The 20,629-nt window shown below is 35.8% G+C and overlaps 1 protein-coding gene across 1 annotated transcript in view; it reads right to left on the bottom strand.

Annotated features, from left to right (window-relative positions):
- Positions 1-20,629, bottom strand: part of TAOK1 (TAO kinase 1) — a 148,478-nt gene that overhangs the window by 76,904 nt on the left and 50,945 nt on the right. Inside the window, exon 2 of the mRNA XM_077749903.1 lies at positions 6,307-6,528. Within this exon, the coding sequence (XP_077606029.1) occupies positions 6,307-6,438 (132 nt within the window). The 5' untranslated portion in view covers positions 6,439-6,528. The remainder of the gene's footprint in view (positions 1-6,306; positions 6,529-20,629) is intronic.

Raw genomic sequence — 20,629 nt, forward strand, 5'->3', positions numbered from 1 at the left:
ATTTACAGCTATAAACACATTTTTAAAAAAAAGATAGAAAAAAAAACAAGAAAAATCTCAAATTAACTTTACAACTTAAGGAACTAGAAAAAGAAGAATAAACTAAACCCAAAGTTAGCAGCAGGAAGGAAATAATAAAGATTAAAGCAGAGATAAAACAGAACAAAATAAAAAAAAATCAAAAGTTGGTTCTTCAAAAAGATCAACAAAATTGACAAACCTTTAGCTAAGTGGACTATGGAGAAAAGATTACTAAAATTACTAAAATCAGAAATTAAAATGGAGATAGTACTAGTGATTCTACAGAAATAAAAAGGATTATAAGTATACTATGGAAAACTATATGCCAACAAGTTAGATGAAAAGGTAAAATTCTAAAAATACAAAACCTACCAAGACTAAACCATGAAAAAATTGAAATTTGAATACTATTACTTAGTACTTACTATAAGTAGTACGTAGATTGAATCAGTAATAAAAACTTTCCCAATAAAGCAAAGCTCTGGATCCAACGGGCTCTTAAAATTCAACAATAACAGACTGATTTTAAAATGGGCCTAACACCCTAACACCTTACCAAAGAAAATATACCAATGGTAAATAGGCTGATGCAAAGATGGTTCACATATTACCAAGAAAATAGAAATTAAAACAATGAGATACCATTGACACAATTAGAATGGCCAAAATGTGGAATACTGACAGTACCCTTTGGTATTGCGGAGGATGTGGAGCAAAAGAATTCTCATTCAATGCTAGTAGGAATGGAAAATGGTACGGCCCCTTTGGAAGACAGTTTGGTCATTTCTTATAAAATTAAATATACTTTACCATACAATCCAGCAATGGCACTCTCTGGTATTTACTCAAAGGAGTTTAAAAACATATCCACACAAAAAATTGCAGAGAGGTTTTTTTTTCAAGGCAATGAAAATAACTCTGTATCATGATGGGAATTTGTCAATTATACATTTGTAAACCCATGGAATGTATGGAGAGATGAACCCTAATGTAAACTATGATGATTACGTTTTGTCAGTGTAGGTTCATCAGTTATATTCTGGTGGAGGATTTTGATAATGGGGGAAGCTGTGCATGTACAAGGGATAAGAATTTATGAGATATATCCTACCTTCCTTTCAATTTTGCTGTGAACCTAACTGTAACTGCTCTAGAAATAGTCTTTTTTTAAAAACTTTTTTTTTTTTATTTATTCATTTTTGAGAAAGAGAGACAGAGCATGAGCAGGGGAGGGGCAGAGAAGGAAGTAGACACAGATTATGAAGCAGGCTTCAGGCTCTGAGCTGTCAGCACAGAGCCCGATGCAGGGCTCAAACTCTCGGGCCACAAGATTATGACATAAGCCGAAGTCAGACAGTTAACTGATAGAGCCACTCAGGTGCCCCTGTGTCAGTTGTTTTTTTTTTTAAATTTTTTAAATGTTTTTATGTATTTCTAGGAGAGAGAGAGAGAGACAGCGTGAGCAGGGGAGGGTCAGAGAGAGAGGGAATCACAGACTCTGAAACAGGCTCCAGGCTCTGAGCGGGCAGTCAGCACAGAGCCCGACGCGGGGCTCGAACCCATGAACGCGAGATCATGACCCAAGCGAAAGTTGGACGTCTAACCGACTAAGCCACCCAGGCGTCCCCCTGTGTCAGTTTTTTAATAATTGACAATTCTGGGTACCTGAGTGGCTCAGTTGGTTAAGTGCTCAACACTTGCTTTTGGCTCAGGAAAGGACCTCACAGTTCATGAGTCTGACAGCCCAGTGCCTGTTTGAGATTCTTCTTTCTCTCTGCCCCTCCTCTCCCAAAATAAATAAATAAACTTTAAGAAAATTGATAAATTCAAGGATCTCTTCAATAGTCTCCTGCCTAATATTCTTTTTCATTATTTTCTAGGATATTCACATTTCTTTATTCTCCTTTTCTTCTTTTCCCCTCCAAACTGGCAAACATGTCCATTAAGAGGAAATATAATGAAAGCCTTAATAGCTAATTATATGGAAAGATAAAGTGAATATCAAATAGATATATGACAAAATGTGATAAACCAATTAACTGTTATACATGTACACTTATTCATAAGAAAAATAAGCAGTACTGCAAAATTTTATAAAACAAACTATACAACTTCCATTTTAAAAATTAAATGCCGGGGCATGTGGGTGGCTCAGTAGGTTAAGCATCAACTTCAGCTCAGGTCATAATCTCATGATACGTGAGTTCGGGTCCCGTGTCAGGTTCTGTGCTGACAGCTCAGAGCTTGGAGCCTGCCTCAGATTCTGTTTCTCCCTCTCTCTCTGCCCCTCCCCTGCTCACTCTCCTCACTCGCTCTCTCAAAAGTAAACAGACATTAAAATTTTTTAAAAATAAATAAAAAATTAAATGGCGAGTGAACAGGATGTAAGATGAATAAGCATCTCATTTTTACCTGGGCTATTGGGGTCCTAGGACCTAAAGCTTTTACCACTGAAACTGGAAGAGTCCTGGCTAAATTGAAGTAACAGTAATCCTAGATATATGTACCTTATTGAAATGCTAAAAAGATGTAAATGAAATATCAATCATTATCTGAAGGGAAAATAGTTATAAGTAATGGTTTCTATATGCTTTTCTTTTTTTCAGTGTTAAAAGTGATACATCTTTATATGAACAAGGAAAGTTTACTAAGGGTATTTTATTGAAAATCTCAAAATAGAATTATAGTTAAAATTCAAGAGAAAACAGACTTGGCTTATACCAATAAAAAAGAAAAGAGAGAAGAGCCAAATAACTAAAACCAGGAAAAGAATGGGACTATTTACAACCAGCCTACAGAAATAAAAAGCTTTATATGAGCTTACTATTTACAGCTGTGTCCCAATACATAAGACTACCAAGATGAAACAAATTCCTAGAACCCACAAATAAAAGTAACGTAAGAGAAAACATCAACAGATGGGGGCACCTGGGTGGCTCATTCAGTTAAACATCTGATTCTTGATTTTGACCACATATCAGGCTGTGTGCTGGCAGCGTGGAGCCTACTTGGGATTCTCTCTCTCCTTCTCTCTCTGGCCTTTCCATGCTTGTGCTTTCTCTCTCTCTCAGAACAAATTAAGAAAACATTAAAAAAAAAAAAGAAAGAAAATATTAACAGACCTATAGTAAGTAAACATTGAATAAGTAATCAAAAACAAAGTCCAGAACCAGATGCCTTCACTGGTGAGTTATACCAAACATTTAAAGAAGAATTAATACCAATTCCTCACCAACTCTTCCAAAAACTAAAAGAATACTTCCTAACTCATTCTATGAAGGCAGTATTAGCCTGATACCAAAGAAAAATCACAAACCAAGAAAATCACAAAAAAAAAAGAAAATTACAGTGTCGTTTATAAATAGAGATGTAATGATTATAAGCCAAGACAAAGCAATATTTATCCCAGAAATGCAAGAGTGGTTCAGTGTAACAAAATCAGTAATGTAATATATTACGTTAACACAATGAAGGAGAAAAACCATTATGATCATCTTAACTGACAACCAAAAGGTATATAACAGAATGCAACAACCTTTCATGAAAACAAAACACTCAAAAAATTAGAAATAGAAAAAACTTCCTCAATATGATAAAGGGCATTTATGAAAATCCCATAGCTAACATCATCCTCAATGATGAAAAACTGAAAAAAAGTTTATCCCTAAGTTTAGGAACAAGGATGCTCATTTTCACCACTGCCATCAAAGCTATAATTAGAGCAAATAGAAAAGAAAAACAAAAGGCATCCAAATTGGAAAGAAGTAAATCTTTATTTATAGGGGACATGATCTTATATACAGAAGTCCACAGTATCCATATGAAAGACACTACAGCTAATAAATGCAGCAAAATTGTATTGTAAAAACCAACACACATAAATCAGCTGCTCCTATATACCAGCAATGAATAATCTGAAGAGGAAATTAGGACAGTAATTCCATTTACAATAGCATCTAAAAGAATAACTAAATTGATTAAATTTAAGCAACTATAACCCTTGTATACTGAAAATTACAAAACATTGCTGAACAACATTAAAGAAGACCTAAATAACCGTTTACAAAAGACATACTGTGTTCATGGATGGTAAGACTTAATATTGGTCAATACTACCAAGCATGATCTACAAATTTAAACAATCCCTAACAAAATTCCAACAACAGAAATGGAAAAGTCATCCTCAAATTCATATGGAATGGCAAGAGGCCCCAAATAGCCAAAACTATTCTTAAAAAGAATAATAAAGTTGTCCCTGATCTCAAACTTGGTGCAAAGCTACAGTAATCAAAACAGTATGACATTAGCATAAAGATGGATGTGTAGACAAAAGGAATAGAACTGAGAGTTCAGAAATAAACCTATACAATATGACCAACAGATTTCACAAAGACGCCAAGACAATTCAACAGAGAAAGAACAGTCTCTTCAATAGAGGGCACTGGAACACTGAACAACTGGATTTCCACACACAAAAGAATAAAGTTGGACCTCTACCTCACATTATATCCAAAAACTAACTCAAAATGAATCAAATAACCTGTAAATAAGAGCTAAGACCATAAAGCTCTTAGAAGAAAACATAAGGGTAAATCTTCACAACCTTGGATTTGGCAATGGATAATTAGACATGACCCCAAAAGTATAAACAACAACAAAAAATAGACCAATTGGACTTCATCCAAATTTAAAACTTTTGTATATCAAAGGTCATCATCATCAAGAAAGTGAAAAGACGGTGGCTCAGTTGGTTAAGCATCCGACTTCGGCTCAGGTCATGATCTCATGGTTTGTGGGTTCGAGTCCTGCATCGGGCTCTGTGCTGACAGCTCAGAGCCTGGAGCCTGCTTCAGATTCTGTCTCTCCTGCTCTCTCTGCACCCCCCTCGTCCCTCCCCCTCTCATGCTCTGTCTTCGTCTCTCAAAAATAAATATTAAAAGGAAAAGAAAAGAAAAGAAAGTGAAAAGACAAAGCACAGAATGGGAGAAAATATTTGCAAATCATGTATCTGATAAGGACTTAATATTCAGAATACATAAGGATCCCTTGTAACGCAACAGAGAGACAACTCAAATTTTAAAATAGGCAAAGGACTTGAATAGACCTTTCTCCAAAGAAGATATGCAAATGGCCAATAAGCACATGAAAAGATGATCAACATTATTAGTCATTAAAGAAATACAACCCAGAACATCAAGATACTACTTCACACCCAGTATGATGGCTATCATCAAATAACAAAAAATTACAGCATTTGTGAGGATGTGGAATAACTGGAATTCCAGTATATTACTGATGAGAATGGAAACAGTACAGCCACTAAGGACCACTGGCAGTTCCTCAAAAAGTTAAACATGAAATTACCATGTGATTGAGTATTTTCACTCTTAGGTACACACCCAAATTTGAAAACACTGACTCAAACAGATATCTGTACACCAATATTATCATAGCATTTGTTCACAATAGCCAAAAGATGGCACAATCTAGTATCCATCAACAGATGAATGGATAAACCACGGTACATACAATGGGATATTATTCAGCTATAAAAAGGAATAAAGTACTGATACATGCTATAACATGGTTGACCTGCAAAGTGATTATACTACACATTATGCTAAGTGACATAAGCTATACACAAAAGCACAAATACTGTATAATTCCATTTATATGAAATATCTAGAATAAGCAAACTCATAGACAAAAAGTAGATTAGAGATTGGGTAGAAGGGGAAGGAGTTATTGCTAGTAAATACAAAGTTTCTGTTTGGGGTGATGGAAAAGTTTTGAAAACAGATAATGGTAATGGTTGCACAACGTGTGCATAATTAATGCCACAAACTGTACACTTAAAAATGGTAAATTTGATGATTATTTTAGCATAACACACACATATACACACAAGACCTTGGTACATATCCTTATGTCAAATAATAATCCTAGATTTCAACAACACTAAAATTAACTGTATGAGACTTTACAGAAGTCAGAGTTCTTCTGCAATATTTAATTCTGTAGTAATACAAGTCATTAGACTCTTCAAACCACTGTACTAAAATGCCAAACACGTAAGTTAAAGCAAAATAATATTCTTTTCGATTTATTCAATAATCCAAGAAGCTCAATATATAAAACTATCTACTTTCATACTATACACATATATCTATGCAAGTGATTATAAAATGGACTACTGCCTATGTCTTATATTATTGTTTTTTTCACTCTGCCAGGAATAGATATTAAGTCAATGCTAGTCACTGACAGTAAGCCTTTAACACTTACAAAATATACTGCTCCGAAGCTTCCATGGCCAATTTCTCTGAGATCTGTGAAGAGCTTCTCTGGATCTTCTTTGAAGAAGAGTTCTGCAATTTCAGGGTCCTTCAGGCTGCCCGCTCGGTTAGTTGATGGCATCCTGCTGGGCAATCAGTTCTCTGATTCTACTTTTATACTGCTATCCCAATCCCTGGTTCATCTGTATAAATGAAGCCACGCTGGCATAAACTATTGAAAAGAAATAAGAGAAGAAAAAGGTCAGGAAAAGCAAAATCCACTACGAATAATTACTATAAGACCATTTTCTGACGGCATATACAAAATTATCTGCGGCCTAGAATTTCACTGAGACGGAAGTGTGGTCTACTAGTACAATAGTTCCTCTATCTGAAAACATACCATTGCCAGTGTTTAATCAACTCTAACACAGACATTCCAAAGAAAAATACAATGGGAGAAAGTAATGAATTTCACGCAGACAACTGTTTCCCCCAATAAACCTGATGCACATTAAAATATGGCCTTTATCAAATCTGTATCATTAGATAAGTAGGTATTACAGATAACCAGTAAATTCCCTGGTGTTCTGTTATCAGTACCTTTATAACAGATTACTCAATTTTAAAAATAGCTGTCATAATTGAGAGGCTTCTGAACCTGGGTTCTGGAATGACACTGCCACTGCCTGGACATGAATTCTGGCAACACTATTTATGAACTGTGGACTTGTGTAGCCTCATTTTCCTAATCTGTACAATGAAAATAACATACTTCATAGAATAGGAGAGCATCCTATTCTCCAGGAAATCAGAGAAATAAGAAATAATGAAGGACATTTACTCTATCAAATAGCAAAAGATAACACAAAACTATAGCATCATTAGAATACTAAAAATAGGACAAGCAAATTAATAATCTAAAAGATAGTCGAGAAACAAATCCGTGTATGTCTACCCTGGAATTTAGCATACAATTAAAGGAAGAAATAAATGTGGAGGCAACTGAGAACTCATTCAGAAAAAAATATATAAAAATTATAACCCTATCACAATCTTACATAAACATTACTGACTTATAGAGGTATCCCAAGTAAATGAGGAAAAAAGGAATCAGATATATACAAGTGATGTTTGGAGACGCCAGTAACCATTTGGTAAAAAAATAAAACAACACCTGTTACTCAAACTGAACACTAGAACTACACAGAGGCAATACAAACATAAATACAACATATGGGAATTACATGTTGGAAACACAAACATAAAAAATGAAACTGGGGCACCTGGCTGGCTCAACTGAAAGAGAATGTGACTCCTGATCTTGGAGTTGTGAGTTTGAGCCCTATACTGGGTGTAGAGATTATGTAAAATAAATACAATTTTTAAAAATGAAATTATACAAGTACTAGAAGGAAATAAGTTAAGTTCCTCCATAATAAGGAACTGAGGAAACTTTCCTAACTGTTCCAAAACCCAAAACAATAATGACAAAGACTGATACATATTTAACAATATAAAAAAGAAAACTTGGGAGGAAAAGCCATGGAAAAAGACACCCCCAACAAAAAAAAATGATAAACTTGGGGGGAAAGTTTGAAACTTATGTTTACAAAGGGGTAATATCCCTAATATGTTAAGACTTTGAAAAAAAAAAAAAAAAGAAAAGAAGAAAGAAGAAAGAAGAAGAAAAGAAAAAAGAAAAAAGGAAAGAAAAAAAGAAAGAAAAGAAAAAAAGAAAGAAAACGAAAAAGAAAAAAAGAAAAAAAAGAAAAGAAATGAAAGAAAAAAAAAGAAAGAAAAAAGAAAAGAAAGAAAAGAAAAGAAAAAAGAAAAGAGAGGTGCCTGCATAGCTCAGTTGGTTAAGCATCAGACTTGGGCTGAGGTCATAATCTCACTGTTTGTGGATTCAAGCCCTGTGACACGTCCCACACTGTCAGTGTGGAGCCTGCTTGGGAATATCTCTTCTTCTCTCTGCCCCTTCCTCACTCACGCTTTTTCTATCTCAAAATAAATAAGCGTTAAAAGTGGGGGGGGGAATACAACAATCTAATATCCTTATATCAGAAAGTTTCTGAAAACAGCACACAGAAAAGATTCCAGCAGATATGTGTAATTCACAGAAGAAAAAAAGTAAGGAAACCATTAAACATATGAAAATATGTTCAAAATCACTCCAAGTAAAAGGTGTACAAATTAAAACTATACTAAAATTTCATTTTGTATCTATCAGAAAGGCAAAAATTGACCACATGTTGACAGTGGGATAGAAGGGAAATATGTATGCACTCATCCATTAGCAACAGTAAAGAAAATATATATATAAACCTTATGGAGAAAAATCTAGCAAAAACATATGCACTTACCCTTTCAAACAAAAATATCACTTTATAGAATCTATACCAAAGATACTTATAGAAAACATAAGAAATGATAAATGTACAAGGTCAGGAACTAGAAATCAATACAGAGCTCATGGAAGCGTTAAACAGTACAATGATTTTGGAAAATTGTTTAGCAGATGCATGTCAAGAAAAGTAAGTATTTACTGTAAGAAGGAGCAATTCCTGAACTAGCTGTCACTTATTCAAAGAAAACACAGGCACACAAAAACATAGTAGCTTTATTCTTAACAGTCCAAAACTGTAAATAACACAAATGTCTATCAACAAATAAATGTAGAATAGAATTACAGTATATTCACACAATGAAATACTATTCACAGCAATAAAAAGGAATAAACTAATAATACACGTAGGAAAACAGATGAGTATCAAAACCAAAGCATTATGCTCACTCAGTAAAAGAAGCCAGAAACAAAGTATACACACTTAATGATTCCCCTGATAAATTCTCAAATAGACAGAACTAATCTAAAGTAATCCATGGTTACCTGGGAAGGTATGGGAGAGGATGTAGGTATGTAAGAGAAGAATCATTGGTTTCTTCTCCTGAAACCAAGACTACACTGTATGCTAACTAACTTGAATTAAAAAAAAAAAAAAAAAAAAATTAAAAAAAAAAAAAAATTATTTTTNAGACATCCACATTATCTGAATTTTTACAGTAACTGCTTTTATAATTTTAAGAAATTTTACTTTACAATGTACTTCAAATTAGAGAAAAATAAAATGGAACATTTTTACAACTAGAATAATACATATTCTGACTAGGAAGAACATCGAAAAGGCTATTAGCATTTTTTTTAACTCACAAAAGACTAATGCATTTTTTTAATGTTTATTTATTTTTGAGAGAGAGAAAGACAGAGTGTGAGTAAGCAAGGGGCAGAGAGAGAGAGGGAGACACAGAATCTGAAGCAGGCTCCAGGCTTTGAGATATCAGCACAGTGCCTAACGCAGGGCTCAAACCAACAAACCCTGAGATCATGATCGAAGCTTAGGTCAGATGTTTAACCAACTAAGCCATCCAGGTGCCCCAAGATTAATAGATTCTAAAATTTTGTATGTCAAAAATATTGAATCAAACACAGAAACTGAAACATCCAGAGTGAACACAATTAAGGATTAATTATTTCTTAAATATATAGATATCATTCAAATCATTCAGAGAAAGTAGCTAATTCACCAACATATAAATAGCCAAAGGATATACATCAGCATTCCATAAACAGGTAATACAAATTACTGGGCAGAAAAGTTAAAATGTGAAGAATGAAGGGAACATGGGGCGCCTGGGTGGTTTAGTCGGTAAAGGTCCGACTTTCGCTTAGGTCATGATGTCGCGGTTTGTGGGTTCGAGCCCCGCGTCGGGCTCTGTGCTGACTGCCAGCTCAGAGCCTGGAGCCTATTTCACAGTCTGTATCTCCCTCTCTCTCTGACCCTCCCCTGCTTACGCTGCCTCTCTCTCCCTCTCTCTCCTAGAAATAAATAAAAATATTAAAAAAAAAAAAAGAATGAAGGGAACAAGCCATGAGTTTTCTAATTCTCTTTTCATCCTTTAACTCCTAGTTTGACCTAAGAATGGCCTGAGTTACAGAACTATGTTGAGGGTGCTGACAAGGAAACCCTTAAAGAAATCCCCTCTTTCTGTTCAAAGGAGCAGGAAAAGGAGATCCTGTAATCTAGAGACTGTAGGGGGGAAAGCCATTTTCTTTTTTTCTCTCCTCAGCCACAGAATGCACTGCCCTAGCAACAGAAAAAAAAACAAAACAAAAAAACCCAAAGACTGTGAGAAAACTGCTCTCTGACCAGAAAAATTGGGAACCAGGGCCCCTGTTGGTCCAAAAAGTATGAGGGGGAATTCTTTTTATTTTTCTAAACTCCTTTCTCCTTTCCCCACTTCACTTAAGAGTAGCCCCAGTGATGAGTAACTATACAATGCACAGGTCTAAATAAATGCTCACAGAAAAATCTGTCCTTCAGATCAAAAGAACAGGGAGCTTTGGATTCTGTGTCTCCTTCTCTCTCTGACCCTCCCCCACTTGTGCTCTGTCTCTATCCTCTCTCTCAAAAATGAATAAACATTAAAAAAAAAAAAGAATAGGTGCCTAGGTGGCTTGGTTGGTTAAACGTCCAACTTCGGCTCAGGTCATGATCTCATGGTTGGTTTGTTAAGGTCAAGCCCCGTGTCTGGCTCTGTGCTGACAGCTCAGAGCCTGGAGCCTGCTTCAGATTCTGTGTTTCCATCTCTCTCTACCCCTCTCCTGCTCACACCTTCCCTCTGTGTGTGTGTGTCTCTGTCTCTCTCTCTCTTCCTGGAGGAGAGAGGAGGAGGAGGAAAGAGGGGAGGCAGAAGGGCTTGAGGAAGGAAAAAGAAGGAAAAGGAGAAGAACAGGGAAAAACCACTGGAAACTGAAGAGAATGGAGGAAAACCATGGAGAAGGGAGAGCTGGAAAATAGATCCCTAATTCTTTTGTTTTGGAATAAACCAAAACAAATACTGTATTTGCAGTTGTGTAAAATACACTTAAAGTGTAGCAAAGACTAAACTAAAGGGAACTAATCTATATTATACACCACTCCCAAGTCTCATACTATCACTGAGAGGCATAGCACAGGGCAAATCCAACTGCTACCGGAACTACTACCAACAGAAAGACAGAACTTCCCATACAAACCAGTTGGTGTCTACTAAAACAAAGAAAACAAATCAACATTCTCTAGAGGATATTAATACGATTCAGAAATATTCACAATGTCCAAGATAAAATCCAATATTATCCTACATGCAAAAACACATAAACACACAAATAAACACACACACACACACACAAAACTGATCAATGTAACAAATTATCAACGGAAGAGAGGACCAACAATTGCCTATTTTGAGATGACTTATGCTGGAATAATCACACAAAGACTTTAAAGCAGTTACTATAATCATAATAAATGAGGTAATGGTTAACACTCTGTAAACAACTGAAAAGACATCAGTTCTTAGTAGAGAAATATAAAATATTTTTTAAAAACAACATGAAAAAATTAGAATTGAAATAATCAGTATCAGAAATGCCGGGCACCTGGCTGGCCCAGTATGTAAAGCATGCAAATCTTGATCTTGGAATTCTGAGTTCAAACCGCACACTAGGCATGGAGTTTACTTAAAAAAAAAACCAAAAAACAAAAAAAACCTGACACAAGTGAAAAGAAAAGTAAAATAAAACAAGTCTATAATTATACTGGGAGACTCCAACATTCCTCTCTCAGAAAAAGAGTCTGAAAATATATAGAATACTATCAACCAACTTTATCAAACGACATTTCTAGAATACTCTATCTGACAAAAACAATATACATTGTTTTCAAGAACACATATGATATTCACACCAAGACATTATATTCTGGGCCATAAAACAAATCTTAAGAAGTGTAAAAAATTTCAATTCATACAAAATAATGATTATCTGACCACAGCGTATTTAAAATCAGTAACAGAAATATATCTTTATAAAACCCACGAAATTTGAAAATTAAACAAACACTTCTAGGGGCGCTTAGGTGGCTCAGTCGGTTAAGCATCCGACTTCAGCTCAGGTCATGATCTCACGGTTTGTGGGTTCGAGCCCTGTGTTGAGCTCTGTGCTGACAGCTAGCTCAGGCTAGCTAGCCTGGAGCCTGTTTCGGATTCTGTGTCTCCCTCTCTCTCTGACCCTTCGCTGTTCATGCGGTCTCGGTCTCTCTCTCTCTCTCTCTCTCAAAAATAAATCAAAAATTAAATACACACACACGTACACACACACACTTCTAAATAATCCATGGGTCAATAAAGAAGCTTCAAGGGAAATTGGAAAAAAAAATACAAATTGAGTGAAAATAAAAATATAACACAAAATTTGTAAGATACAACTAATGCAGTGCTTACATAGAAATTTAAGACACTAGGGGTGCCTGGGTGGCATAGTTGGTTAAGCATCAGCCTTCTGATCTTGGCTCAGGTCATGATCTCACAGTTTGTGAGTCTGAGCCCCACATCAGGCTCCACACCGATGGAAAAGAGCCTACTTGGGATTCTGTCTCTCCTTTCTGCTCTTCCCCTACTTGTGCTCTCTTTCTCTCAAAATAAATAAACTTAAAAAAATTTTTAAAGAAATTTAAGGCACAGATTCTGTATTAGAAAAAAAGAATAGATTTCAAATAAATTATCTAAGCTTCTATCTTAAGAACCTAGAAAGAGGGGTGCCTGGGTGCCTCAGTCAGTTGAGTGTCCAACTCTTGATGTCAGCTCAGGTCATGATCCCAGGGTCCTGGGATCCATGCTCAGTGTGGAGCCTGCTTGGGATCTCCCCCCCACCGCCGCCCCTGTCACCAGTCATGCACTCTCTCTCTCATTTTCTTTTCTAAAGTAAAAACAAAACAAAACACCCTAAAAATAGAAAAGCAAATAAAACCACAAATAACTATAAGAAAGGATATATTAAAAAAGAGTAGAAACCAGTGAAATTAGAAAACAAAAAGCCAATGGAGGAAAATCAATAAAACCAAAAGATGGTTCCTTTGGGTAATAAAAAAAAGTCAACAAAACTGAAGACTTCTACCAAACTAACCAAGGAAAACAGAAATCAAAAGGAAAATATTAATACATACTCTTAGAAAACTGAAAGGAAAAGGAAATACAAGGACCACCTTTAAGTTCCTGAATTTAAGCCACCATTCGAAATAGGCTAAAGATAAAAGAAACACACGATTATATTAACAGAGACAGAAAAAGATTTGACAAATTCAATATCCATTTATGATAAAAATGGTCAAAAGACTAATAGAAGGGAACATCATTAACCTCACTAAGGGTATCTACAAAAAACCTACAGCTAACATCATAATGATTAAAGACTAAAAGTTTTTCCCTAAGGATTAGAAACTAAGTAAGAGGTCTACTCTATTCACTCCTCTTGAACACTGTATTAGAATTGTAACCCATACAATAAGGAAAGCAAAGCAAAGAAATACATAATAGAAAGGAAGAAATAAAACTAGCTGCTGACATTATTGTGTATACGAAAAATATACAAATTAGTACAAGAAGAAAAAGAAATATTCAGATATTTGCGGGGCGGGGGGCACCTGGTGGCTCAGTTAAGCGTCCAACTCTTTGATTTAGAATCAGGTCATGATCTCATGGTTCCTGAGATCAAACCCTGTGTAGGACTCTGTGTTGACTGCGCAGAGCCAGCTTGGGGTTCTCTCTCTCCCTCTTTCTCTGCCCTTCCCCTTTCCCTGCTCCCACTCGCTCTCTCTCTCTCTCTCTCTCTCTCTCTCGCTCTCTCACAAAATAAACAAACATTTTGGGGCACCTGAGTGGCTAAGTCNTCTCTCCCCCCTCTCTCTCTCTCTCTCTCTCTCTCTCTCTCTCGCTCTCTCTCACAAAATAAACAAACATTTTGGGGCACCTGAGTGGCTAAGTCAGTTAAGCGTCCAACTTCGGCTTAGGTCATGACCTCATGATTCGTGGGTTCAAGCCCTGCATCCGGATCTGTGCTGACAGCTCAGAGCCTGGAGCCTGCTTTGCATTGTGTCTCCCTCTCTCTTTGCCCTTCCCTGCTCATGCTCTCTCTTGCGCGCGCTCACGCTCTCTCTCTAAGAATAAACATTAAGGGGCACCTGAGTGGCTCAGTCAGTTAAGCGTCCGACTTCGGCTCAGGTCACGATCTCACGGTTTGTGAGTTTGAGCCCCACATCGAGTTCTGTTCTAGCAGCTCAGAGCCTGGAGCCTGTTTCTGATTCTGTGTCTGCCTCTCTCTCTGTCCCTCCCCTGCTCATGCTCTTTCTCTCTCTGTCTCAAAAATAAAATAAACTATAAAAATTTTTTTAAATAAAAAACAGTAAAAAAAAAAAAAGTAGTAATAATAAAATAAAATTTAAAAATGAACTTTGCCTCATACTTTACAGAAAAATTAAGTCAGGGGTGCGTGGGTGGCTCAGTCAGTTAAGACAGTGACTCTTGATCTCAGCTCAGGTCATGATAACGCAGTTTATGAGATCAAGCCACAATGACAGCCCTCTAACAGTGCAGAGTCTGCTTGGGATTCTCTCTCTCCCTCTCTTTCTGACCTTCCCTCACTGGCACACGTGTTTTCTCTATCTCAAAATAAATAAACTTTAAACATTTTTTTGCAAAAGAAAAGTTAATGCAAAATGGTCCATTTATCTCAATGAAAAAGTTAACACTTCATGTAAAACATTCAGATGAAACCACAGGAGAAAACTGTTGCAACCTAGGTTATAGAGTTCTTACATACAACACCAAAACTGTAATCCATAATAAAAGGCAAAATTAATGTGAACTTTACCAAAATTAAAAACCTTAACTCTTGCAAATGACACTTTTAAAATCATAATGAAGTCAAGAGGCACCTGGCTGGCTCAGTCAGTGGAGCATGTGACTCCCGATCTCAGGGCTGTGAGTTCAAGCCCCATAATGGGTGTAGAGATTACTTAAAGAGAAAATCTTAAAAAAATAAAAAATAATGAACTCAAGCCACCAGCTGCTCAAAAATTATTTTCAAATCATGTATCTGAAAAAGGATTTGTATCCAAACTATAGAAAGAACTCTCAAAATTCAATAATGGGGTATAGGAATGAATACTTAGATGATGAAAATATTTAAAAATTCCCAAAAGTTATTACTAAATGCCAGATAGTAGTTACTTTAAGAAAAAAGAACGGTTGTGACTGGGGTAAGATATAGGAGGAACTTCCAGAATAGCTGGTGAAGTTCTTTTTCTTGCCTTAGGTAGTGATTATATGGGAATTTTACTTATAATAATTCACTAACCTGTATGTTTTGTGGATTTTTCTGGATCTGTTTGATTTTATAATGAAAAGAATGAAAGCAGAAATCATATACACTGTAGTTTCTGCAAAGGCGACATAACAAAGTGGTATGAAATACATTTAGGTAGTTATGGCCAGTATTAGACAACATTCACAACTCAATACTTTCCTTATGTCCTAATTTTCAATAATCATATTGAACTTCCACAATCAGGAAAAAAGATAAAGAAAAAATATTCAACATTTGTGCACATTCTTTGGGCTGTTAGAAGATAGAAAAAATAGGGGCACCTGGGTGGCTTAGTCGGTTAAGCGTCCGACTTTCGCTTAGGTCATGATCTCGCGGTTCGTGGGTTCGAGCCCCGCGTCGGGCTCTGTGCTGACTGCCGGCTCAGAGCCTGGAGACTGTTTCAGAGTCTGTGACTCCCTCTCCTTCTGACCCTCCCCTGCTCACGCAGTCTCTCTCTCTCTCAGAAATAAATAAAACACTAAAAAAAAAAAAAAAGAAGATAGAAAAAAATAAAAAATAAAATATAAATGTTAGAAATCCCTGAAATACTCCATTATACTGTTAGGCTAGAGTTTATAGTATACATTGCATAGCTGCTTTTCTATACATCCTCAAATACCCCAAAATAAAGTACTTTCTTATAAAAATGAGCACCATCTTGGTTGCCCTGCACCCATTCAAAATACTGCTACAACAGAATCATCAATGTTAAAACTGACAAAGACATTTGATCTGAGTCTTGTCCATTTTAAAAATCTGTCAGGAATAACTACAGGAAAATAAACAGCACAGATGCGCTTTCACAGCAACCCTACTCATAAACTCCATAATTTCTCCAGTATGCTAAAAATGAGTATTAGGCACATGAATAACTAACATCCAGGACTAATAGAGCTAGATAAACTATAAGTCAAGCTTAAAATATATATCTATAATAAGTTCTTAATGGTATTATGAAATTGTTCAGGCAATCTTCTTTTAAAAATTGGGGGACAGGGGCACCCAGGTGGCTAGGCTGGTTAAAGTATCCAACTCTTGGTTTCAGCTCAGATCATGATCTCATGGTTTTTGAATTTGAGCCCAGCATCAGGTTCTGTGCTGACACTGCAGAGCCTGCTTGGGATTCTCTCTTTCCCCTCTCTCTCTGCCCTTGCTCCATTTGTGCTCTCTCTAAATAAATAAACTTAAAAAAAAAACAACAACAGGCTGTTAAGTTACATCTTTTAAGTTTCTTATCTGTTCTCAGAGGATAAATATCATTACAGTAACTGATATACTTACTAAAAGAGAACAGTAAAATGAAATTAAAAATCCTATAAACAGTAAATGAGATCTAATTTGTTTCTGGTTCCACAAAAATAGACCAAGGAAGCCTATCATTTATTAAATTATTTGGGGTTGAATATAAAAGACATAAACAATTTTTGTAGGTGGTGCCAGTTTGTTCAATCCTAAAACATACATCTAAGAAAGCTGATGAAACTAGAATTAAAAAATCCAATATAATTTATTTTTAAATCTCAGACCAAATTAGGATTTTGAGAATTAAGTAACTGTTCCACATTTGTAAAACATAGTCAAAGAACTGACAATAACATCAGTCAAAGCCACAGAAAGAAGATGGGGGAAGGGTACTAATAATCACAGCATATTCAGTATTACTTGAGGAATGCTCTTTGGATGAACAGAGATGATGTCATGCTATTCCATCTTTTAAGAACCTTCAGATTTTCACAAAAAGGACATTGTTGGTCTTAAGCAACTGCTTCAATACCATAAAGCCCTTTTCCCTACATCTGTTAATCAGAGGGCGCAGGCTTAGAAAACAGCCAACTCAGTCAAACATTCAATCCCTTTAGAGAAAGAAAAATTGTCCCCTTCTCAGTCTAATTGGAATACAAACACATACATAAAATGGTTACTGATAAGATTGTATAATTAAGGACCTTCCTCAAAAGAACATAATCTTATCTCTCTCTAAAAATTAAAAAAAAAAGTAATACATGTATTTGGGGAACAAAAATTTCAAACGGTAGAAAGAATTCACAGAAAAACCAAGTCTCCCAAATACTCTTATTGCTATGTATCCTTGCATAGATTACCTGGATATGATGGTTAATAACCCTACAATGGCCTCTAAGTGTTCAAGTGAAAAAGTATACTTCTCTGACTTTTTTTTTTTTTAAATGTTTATTCTTGAAGGAGAGAGAGAGAGAGTATGAATGGGGAATGGGCAGAGAGAGAGAGAGGGAGACACAGAATCTGAAGCAGGCTCCAGGCTCTGAGTTGTCAGCACAGAGCCCCGATAGGGATTCGAACTCACGACCCTTGAGATCATGACCTGAGCTGAAGTCAGATGCTTAACTGACTGAGCCACTCAGGTGCCCCACACTTCTCTGTCTTTTAAATCAAAGCTGGAAATTGTGGGGATGAGCACTGAGTGTTATGTGGAAACTAATTTGACAATAAACTATTAAAAAAAATAAATAAATAAATAAATCAAAGCTGGAAATGATTAAGCTTAGTGAGGAAGGCATGTCGAAAGAAAGATTGAGAGCAAGACCTGTGCCAAACAGACAAGTTATAAAAGCAAAGGAAAACTTCTTGAAGGAAATTGTTACTCCAATGAACACACAAATTATAAGAAAGGGAAACTGCTTTATTGCTGATATGAAGAAAGGTGTTCAGGGTGGTTTGGGGTTTTTTTGTATACTGTCTTTGCTTTTTTTTTTTTTTTTTTAGTATAGTTGACACACAATGTTACATTAGCTTCAGGTGTACAACATAGTGATTCAACAAATTNATACAAACACATACATAAAATGGTTACTGATAAGATTGTATAATTAAGGACCTTCCTCAAAAGAACATAATCTTATCTCTCTCTAAAAATTAAAAAAAAAAGTAATACATGTATTTGGGGAACAAAAATTTCAAACGGTAGAAAGAATTCACAGAAAAACCAAGTCTCCCAAATACTCTTATTGCTATGTATCCTTGCATAGATTACCTGGATATGATGGTTAATAACCCTACAATGGCCTCTAAGTGTTCAAGTGAAAAAGTATACTTCTCTGACTTTTTTTTTTTTTAAATGTTTATTCTTGAAGGAGAGAGAGAGAGAGTATGAATGGGGAATGGGCAGAGAGAGAGAGAGGGAGACACAGAATCTGAAGCAGGCTCCAGGCTCTGAGTTGTCAGCACAGAGCCCCGATAGGGATTCGAACTCACGACCCTTGAGATCATGACCTGAGCTGAAGTCAGATGCTTAACTGACTGAGCCACTCAGGTGCCCCACACTTCTCTGTCTTTTAAATCAAAGCTGGAAATTGTGGGGATGAGCACTGAGTGTTATGTGGAAACTAATTTGACAATAAACTATTAAAAATAAATAAATAAATAAATAAATCAAAGCTGGAAATGATTAAGCTTAGTGAGGAAGGCATGTCGAAAGAAAGATTGAGAGCAAGACCTGTGCCAAACAGACAAGTTATAAAAGCAAAGGAAAACTTCTTGAAGGAAATTGTTACTCCAATGAACACACAAATTATAAGAAAGGGAAACTGCTTTATTGCTGATATGAAGAAAGGTGTTCAGGGTGGTTTGGGGTTTTTTTGTATACTGTCTTTGCTTTTTTTTTTTTTTTTTTTTTTTAAGTATAGTTGACACACAATGTTACATTAGCTTCAGGTGTACAACATAGTGATTCAACAAATCTATACATTATTCTATACTTACCACAAGTGTTAGCTACCATCTGTCACCCAGAACATTATTACAACACCACTGACTGTACCGTGTCCTCTATGTAGTATCTTTGATCCCTATGACTTATTCATTCCATAATCGAAGCCTGTATCTCCCACTCTGGTTCACCCATTTTGTCCATCCCACCACCCCCTACCCTCTGGCAACCACCAGTTTGTTTTTTGTAGATATTGTTTTTTTGTGTTTCTTTGTGTTTGCTTGTCTTTTCATTTGTTTTATATTTTAGATTTTACATATAAGTGAAATCATATGATATTTATCTTTCTCTTATTTCACTTAGCATTACACACTCCATGTCCATCTATGAATTCACAAATAACAAGATCTTATTCTTTTTTAAGTCTGAGTAATATCCTATTGTATACCCAATCTTCTTTATCCATTCATCTATCAATAGACACTTGGACTGCTTCTGTATCTCAGCGACTGTAAATAATGCTATAATAATCATAGGGGTGCACTTATCTTTTCAAATTAGTGTTTTCATTTCCTTTGGGTTTATAGCCATGTGGTATTTCTAGTTTTAATTTTTTGAGGAACCTCCACACTTTTACACAGTGGTTGCACCAGTTTACATTCTCACCAACTGTACAAGTTTTTCTCCATATCCTCACCAACACTTGTTATTTGTCTTTATTTTTATTTATTTATTTTTTTATTTTTAAGAAATCTCTACACCCAACATGGAGCGCAAGCTTACAATCTCAAGATCAAAGGTCGCGTGCTCCACCAAGTGAGCCAGTCAGGCGCCCCAATTTCTTGTCTTTTTGATGCTAGCCATTCTGACAGGTGTGAGATGATATCTCATTATAGTTTTGATCTGCATTTCCCTGATGATGAGAAATGAGTGATGTTGAGCATCTTTTCATGTGTCTATTGGCATCAGTATGCATGTCTTCCTTGGAAAAATGTCTATTCAGTTCTCTGCCCATTTTTAAATCAGATTATTTGGGATTTTTTGCATTGTGCTGTAAAAGTTCTTTATATGTTCTGGATATTAACCCGATATGGAGAAAGTTTTTGTGACTTGGATAGAAGATCAAACCAGCAACAACCTTCCTTAAGCAAAAGCCTAATCTAGAGCAAGGTCCTAACTCTCTTCAACTGTATAGTCTGAGTTGAGGAGGCTGCAGAAGAAAAGTTTGAAGCAAGCACAGGTTGGTTCATGATGTTTAAGGAAAGAAGCCATCTCCACAACATAAAAGTACAAGGTGAAGCAGCAACTGCTGATGTAGAAGCTGCAGCAAGTTATTTAGAATATCTAGCTAGGATAATTAATAAAGGTGGCTACACTAAAAACAACAGATTTTCAATGTCA

Source organism: Crocuta crocuta, unplaced genomic scaffold (genome assembly GCF_008692635.1).
Source record: "Crocuta crocuta isolate KB4526 unplaced genomic scaffold, BGI_CrCroc_1.0 scaffold149, whole genome shotgun sequence".
Lineage (NCBI taxonomy): Eukaryota > Metazoa > Chordata > Mammalia > Carnivora > Hyaenidae > Crocuta > Crocuta crocuta.